The sequence below is a fragment of the Taurulus bubalis genome (genome assembly GCF_910589615.1).
Source record: "Taurulus bubalis genome assembly, chromosome: 9".
Classification (NCBI taxonomy): domain Eukaryota; kingdom Metazoa; phylum Chordata; class Actinopteri; order Perciformes; family Cottidae; genus Taurulus; species Taurulus bubalis.
The window spans coordinates 9,401,477-9,408,813 of record NC_136597.1 but is presented as its reverse complement, the minus strand read 5'-3'; the positions used below and the strand labels follow the sequence as shown (position 1 = coordinate 9,408,813).

Sequence of the window (7,337 nt, the reverse complement as noted above, 5' to 3'; positions counted from 1 at the left end):
TTGGCTCAGGAAGCCTTACATTTTTTTCTTCTGCCCAGATTCTCCACCAAATGGGTCCCTCATAATCCTCTCAGCCTCATAAATATCACATTATTGAATTTACACTATTAGTTCATCGCCTTGAACTGGCCGAGTAATGGAAACCTGCCTAATGGCTTGCCGGGATAATTTACTGAGAGAAGTATTGAGGAGATTCATTATGCGTACGGGGTTATGTTCTCACCCTTTAAACTATTTTTCAAAGAGAACATCGTCGCTGCCTCTTTAAAATATATATATATATATATATATATATATATATATATATATATATATATATATATATATATAAACAATCTGAGGTGTGCTAATTTTCATTTTCTTTTTCAATGACCATCTCTTGTGTCTTTTGATCCTGTGAGAAATCATTTGATGTGCCGATTGAACGTCGTAATTGTTTTAAATCAATGAACATTTATTAGTTTGCTAATCTCTGTGGGTTCAACCCCAGGCTCCACTCATCATAATAAATTGCTCTTCAGACAAAGACGTGGCCCTGAAGTTTACACATTTTGATATAACATTTTTCATAACAACAGGCCATGCATTAAACATTACATTATTTTTGGCTCTTTTTTTCTCCTTCAAAGTGACTTCTGTTCTCATTTCATACTTTCTGAGTCTTTCAATAAACAACCGTCCGCTCTTATGAGATGTGGCATTCGAAGTAAAAGGCTAAAGAGACGCTCGGTAATTAGATGGTTTGGTTTGTTGCTGTTTTTCCACACATCTGACATTTTCCAAACCAGATGGTACCTCCACTGCATTATTACCAGGGAAAGGAAATCTGAACCTGGTTCCACACGTTGCTCCATAATTAATACCTCTATTTATAAACATTTTGGTTTCTACTTCACATCTTAAATACTACAGTAGGTGGTAGGAGCCTTAAGGGGATCACAGATCAAATCTAATTAGCCGTACCTAATGCAGGAGGGAAATGTCTTTATATTTATCCAGCTCCTCTAAATGCTTTTTGCCGTCAGGTTGTGATGAGGCAAAATGTCCTGAGGGGCTCATATACAACACTACAATGAAAGGCACTACAGAGCTGTCATGGTGCTTCCAGAAATGGCTCTTTGCTGCTCATCTGGGGGAACGTGAGGTGCAAGAGTTCCATAAATGTTCACTATAAATGTTCACAGATGAGTAGCAACCAGAGGGCTGGGTGCTTTATCATCCATATTAATTGCCCTGTCATTATTTAATAAACCTGCCTGTTTTGGACAATTATTTCATTGACTTTTGCTGAACAATCTATTTTAAACACTCTACTAACTCTGTAGGATAGGCTGCCTATTAACTGATGTTAGTGCCAATTCCTCTTAACGCTACCTTCCATCATTTCCTGTTTTTTATTCTTTTCCAGGAAGAATGATGTACAACCGGCAACTCGCAGAACAGGAAAGGTGCATTATGGGACCTCCTTTCCCCCAATCCCATCTTCCCTTGTCTCTAAGGAGCACACAAGCAAAGGTTGAATGTTTCAAATGCTACGAGGCCTCAGGATTTGCCTTCTGAGGCTACGTCTGCCTCCGTTTGAGTGAAGGGAATGGATTCGGTCAATTATTCATTAAGTAAGCATGAAGCTTTCTAATGTTGCGCGGCTGCTTTCTTCAGTTAGATGTTTTTCCTTTAATGCCCTGCAGCTCTCAGTTATCCGTTGGAAAAGATGGATGATGAGACCGTTTCATAATCTAAAAAAAAAAAGAAAAAAGGTTTTAATTCATTACAGCTTTGTTTTATGTGCTGTGTATGTTGGCGTCTCTTCTCAGTGGATGACTGCTGCAACCCTCAAGTAAACTAACTATATCTCACACTCTGGCCTGGCCCCTGTGATTGAATTAGCCTCTGCTACAGCTATCTCCCATGCTGGCGGTCACGGTGAATTTCCCCATGTGAGACAACACGATAAAAGACAGGATTTAATTTGCATTCATGAACGCACTTCAAAGTTCAAAGAGAAGTTACAGAGCAGAATGGAGGACGTGAGGTCCCCTTAGACAGATCAGACGCCTATTTTAGATTTCACAATTTCATCTTAATTTGCTACATTTTGGTCATTTTCCATCCGCACCCTCCTTGTCCTATTTTGGGCTGAAGCTGTTTCGGTGGACATATTTTGAAAAGCCCTCTTCTGAGGTCGAAGATTGTGAGAACACTGGTGAGTGTGGCCCGTGCGTTGTGGGGACACAGCCCACAGCTTGTTGGATCATGTAAGCGATCAACCAATATGAGCTTTGTGCTCCAGCTGCAGGCTGTGATTCAAAATTGTCTGGAGGCTCACCGCCAGTTACCGGAGTTATTGCCTGAAAAGAACAGTTTACTGCGGAGAGTGGTTTCGGGTAAAATTGCAGTGATGGATTGGGGTGGCAAATTGATAAGGATCTTTCAACAGGAGCTTTGATGAGTTTTCAAACTGAATACAGATGTAGCCAATGTGTGAGCGGAGGAATGACATTGAATTACCGGTCCGGCTTAACATCACACCCTCAATGCATATGAATATTGATCCATGCACGTCTAAAGTAAAGGTTGACATGCCATGGGAGACAGAGTGCACAGCCGTGCCCTCCAGCCCATTATTTCCTCCTCTTTTGACAATTCATAGCCTTGCAAGTCCGTGTAATTTTTAGTCTTCTGACTTGTCAGAGAAGTGAGGAGAATTGGAAGTGTTCAGTCTGTGGGAATTAGCCGCAGACACCTACAGATTAGGTTTAGAGTGCTCGGCAGCCTAGCAGAGTGGGAAGAGAAAGGAAGAGCAATCAGGGGGACAATGTTAATGTGAACTCTGTTGGGCACATAACACCGGCTGCAAAGACAGTTGGAGCCACGCAGGCTGTCTCAAAGCATCATGTTTACACAGTTTACCAGCCCAGATCCCAGCAATTGCATTTGAATTGAGGCATCGTCCAGATTTTTTGTTGTTGTTGTTGTGTTTTTTTATTTTTCAAGCCGTAAAGGAAACGTGATTGTGTTAACATGTGATTTGCAGAAATGCATTAAAAAGAACTGTCACCTAAAGTTTAAAGAGGGATTTAGGTCTCCAGGCATGCGGGGAGACGATGAGTGCAGTGCACCAGTAATTCCTCTTTCAACAACACCAACTGTAGAAGTGCTCTCGAGCAAGGCAGCCCTGTAATGCTTCACTGGAGCAGCATTAGTTTCCAGACGGAGCGTGGAAATGAGGGATAGCCTGTGTGTGTTTACTCGACTTTTCTCCGGACAAGGAGGGATGAGTGATTTTCTCTCTGTCCACATGTCTGTGGATTTGTGGCGGGCGGCGTAGATACAGCTGTGGAGGCTCTTACGTGCGTGTGCGCAGGCTCAGCCGGCTCAGTGGAGAGGTTTGAGGCGGGGACCCTCCTGGCCAGCACGCAGGGTGGGGTTCACCGAGCATCTCCGTGTCCCGTGCGCCGCCACGCCCCCGCGCTTGGCGCTGTCCGGTGCTCTGGTGCTGAACGCTGGGTACGAGCACAGCCTGCAGCGCTGTGGACTGCATGGAGACAGGAGACGGATCTCTCAGGATGAACGCGCTCTAAGTTGAGAGAGGGGGGGTCTCCTTCGAAAGGATCGCACCGTGGATAACTATGAAGGAAATGTGTCTCAAGTGCTTCTCTTTTCTTTTTTAATGATTTTCTACCAACCCCCCCTGAGGGGCACATAACTTGTCCGCCAACATGATTTGGGGTGTTTTGTTCTGCTGCCTCCTGACGCCGGCTACTGGACACCAGACACAGGAGCGACTGCTTTTCTTTCACGGGCATGTTTTTGAGAACTCCCCGTCGGCTTCGAAAGTGAGCGGACTGAGCATTCCGGCGAGGCGCATCAACGCGCAAAAATGGTGCCCAGTCTCCGGGATGCACTTCAAACTGTACGGGAACGGCAGCGACGATTTCCGCGCCTTCGCCCACCACAAGCGGGGGAATATAATGCTGAAAACTTCCAGGGTGTTAGACCGAGAGGCTCGCTCAGAATACCTGCTGAGTCTCGGTCTGTGTTGCCAGACGTGCGCGTCGGAGTCCGTCGTCTTCGAGGTCGCGTCGGTAAAAGTGGACGTTTTGGACAGCAACGACCACGAGCCGACCTTTCGCGGCGCAGACGCCGTCCACATAACTTTAGACGACACCACGGCTCTGCGCAGCGTGGTGTACAGGCTGCAGGCTGTCGACGCAGACAGCGGCAACAACGCAGAGTTGACATACGTTTCCATCCCCAAAAATGGCAGTTTCTACGTTGTCCCGAAAACCGGGGAAGTTTTGCTGGTCGACTCTATCCTGGGGCTCCCCTCTAAAGTCACATTCTATGTTTTTGCCAGAGATCACGGGTGGCCCCCTCTGACCAGCAAAGGTGTGGCGGTTACTGTTGCGCCGCAGCGGTGGGCGACGCGTCCCGCTGACCCCGCGGGGTCAGGGAGGAGGGGACGGTCGCCCAGGGCTTTACTTGAGCCGGGCACGGTGGTTTCCCTCAACGTGTCCGAAGATGCCAGCATCGGCTCAGTCATAACGAGCCTGAGTCCCACCAGGTTTCCCTCAGCCACTTACGAGCTGGTTTCCCCGGAGTCAGAGAGCTCCCCGGTCACCGTGGGGCGCGACAGTGGAGATATCACGATACGCAGGAGGCTGGATAGGGAGACAGAGCCTTTCCTGGAGCTCACTGTTAAGATTCAGGATAAAAGAGGTGTGTATTGTTCCTCCATTAATCTGCACTTAAGTGAGGCCATGCCCCCCCTTCACATTATTGTCCCCAGGAATTATTTGCATTGTGGAGCTGATGCCCTATTTAATGGCATGCTGCACATTATATGCTCCACATGGCAAAACTGTTCTGCCATCTGCACACATCCCCCTTCATCAGAGCCCCTCAACAGGCCTGACATATCCGCCATAACCATACAGGGCTGTCAGTTGCAGCACAGGCTCATTCCACAGGTGTGCCTCATTATCATCCAGCCAGCCACATATCTGAAATGTGAGCTCCAACAATGCAATGCATACAAACAAAAATGCGTGTAATCCATTATGATATGCATGAGATATTTAAATTATGATTGAATATTACGAGCTCATTTGAAGCAGGGAGAAGATCTTTTTTCTTGTCGGTGTATGTTTAAGGGTCTTTGTGAACCGGTTGCAGTACGTCCTTGATTGACAGAGTTTGCGACTGTGAAGTTGTTTTCAGAGCTAATCCTTGCAGAGTGGCAAACCACTGCGACCCTCGCTCCCTCTCATCTACTGGTATTACCCCTCTAATCCTCCTCTCATTCACTCTAGTCCCAGGGATTTGAAGTATTGAAGTATAGCACTGTCACAGCCAGGCAACCTCTCAAATGCGCATATAAGGTGAAACTATTGCGTATCAAGAGTGCAAGTGTTGTTTTGTCCTCCAAAAGTTAGACTTCTTAAAAACAAGAAAACAAAAACAAGAAATCAAAATGATTTGCTTTGTAATTGAGCTGTGCAGTGTGCAGGAAACGGTGTGCGCTGTTTTCACTCAAATTGCCTGCTGCTGTTCCATTGCACAGCATGCTCTAGATTGTAATTGCATGCCTGATTGGGACACATTCTTGCAATGGAGTGTGCAATGGGGTGTCTGGAGAATTTTCAGAGAGAGCAAAAATAGTCAGAATAGTCGTCTTTTTTTTCTTTTCTCTTTCGCACATGCTTAACAGAAATAAGCCACTCCAGCCTGACACATATTCAAATACCTTCCTCCATTTTACCATTTCCCTCACCTGCGAAAATCTCCTCTCCTGATCAAAGGCATGGCATGTTCTTTATCCTGCGACTACAGCTTTCTAGACAGAATCCTGACGGGAGTCTGGGAGGACAGGCCTTTCTTCTGCTTGTCTCACTCCCAATCCCTGCAGCATGCACATCTCTCTGAGTGATTGAGTCCATTTTAGCTATTTTTTGTAATACTTTTTTTTTCAGATTTAACCCTAATCTTTCTTGTGAATTTGCTTCTTGCCGCTGCTTGTGGGTTTGCTTGGGTGTTGCAATAAATAAAGGATTTCCTAAACACATTTAAAGAGAGAGAAACGAATGAGCGAGACGTTATTTGTGAGTCTTTGTAGGTGTATGTTTTGTATGCAAGTGTGAGACTGCAGTCACGCAAAAATTGACCCCAGGCACGATAACAACAGTTTTAATAAGGCCCCATGTGTTGTATCTTCTCAACTTATTTCCCAACCGTGGACTCTCAGTAGCACAGAGCTGTCCGTGGTGCTGACAGTCACCTGCTGCATGTCAAACAGAAAACACTTTCAGGCAGCAGTCTACCAGCAGTTCAAAGAATATTCAAGTCCGTGGCATTCAGTGCTAACCATAACAGTATTTACTACATTTTTCACGGGGGGGACAAAATAATAGGCCCCCCCCCCTACACAAGCCAGAGTCACAGCAGGACAAACCGTGGCCTCAAAAAGCAGAACCAGACTTAAAATAATGCCTATCAGAGACAGGTACTGCCTGTGCCTTTGTAATAGGACACTCAGGTTTTTTTTTTTGCAGCATCTTTGTAGAACCCATTGTAGTATAATAGTTAAGTCACCCTTTCATTTCATTCACACACCTTATGTGTTGTCACTTTCACTCTAACACAGATGTACCAATGCTGGGGAAAAATCTAGCTTCTCATCCTCTTCTTCTACAACACTAACACTGCTTCCCCTACTTTTATTCCAACAACCACCACTATTATTACAATTACCATGAAGCCATATCGTCTTTCCTGTATGTAAATGTCTACCTTATTGATTTTCTTTGAACGGGCTCAACTTCCAACTACCAACTCCAAGAATGCACACTTGTTCGCTGCAGTCTGTGTGGGGGGAAAAAGTACTGTGGTTATTAACTGGTGAATGTAGATTTACTAAATGGGAAGTGAATGTGTTCATTAGCTGGTTAATGTGGGCATGAAATGCAAATCACACTGGTGTGAGGCTTTCTTATGTTAATACATTTGCAGTGCGTACGTCGTTATGATTAGAGCCATCAGAAGAGCGGTTATTTGTGTTCCAATGGAGATTAAAAAGTCTAGTTTGACACTTAGAGTCTCAGATAAATTATTTTGGCACGCTGCAGATAAGGGGGAGATGGAGCAGCAGCACTGGATTACTCTCAGTATGGGGTCCATCCTCATTGACACACTTACCTGAAAGAAAATGTGCTTACCAAAAACTCATCCTCGGTCTCCCCCCAGGCCTCTAAGATGTGATTTGTTTGAACACTGAGCCGTCTTTTTGTAGTCTGTTGTTTTAATCAAAAACCCTGTTGAAAGGTTTTATTTGAATAAAT

At 45.1% G+C, this 7,337-nt stretch overlaps 1 protein-coding gene across 1 annotated transcript in view; it reads left to right on the top strand.

Moving 5' to 3' along the window:
* Positions 1 to 3,719: 3,719 nt before the first annotated feature.
* The window catches only part of LOC306741512 (neural-cadherin-like), a gene marked incomplete at both ends in the record, with an annotated part of 78,597 nt that continues 74,979 nt past the window's right edge, over positions 3,720 to 7,337 (top strand). Inside the window, one exon of the mRNA XM_079223811.1 lies at positions 3,720 to 4,719. Coding sequence (XP_079079937.1) covers positions 3,720 to 4,719 — 1,000 coding nt within the window. The remainder of the gene's footprint in view (positions 4,720 to 7,337) is intronic.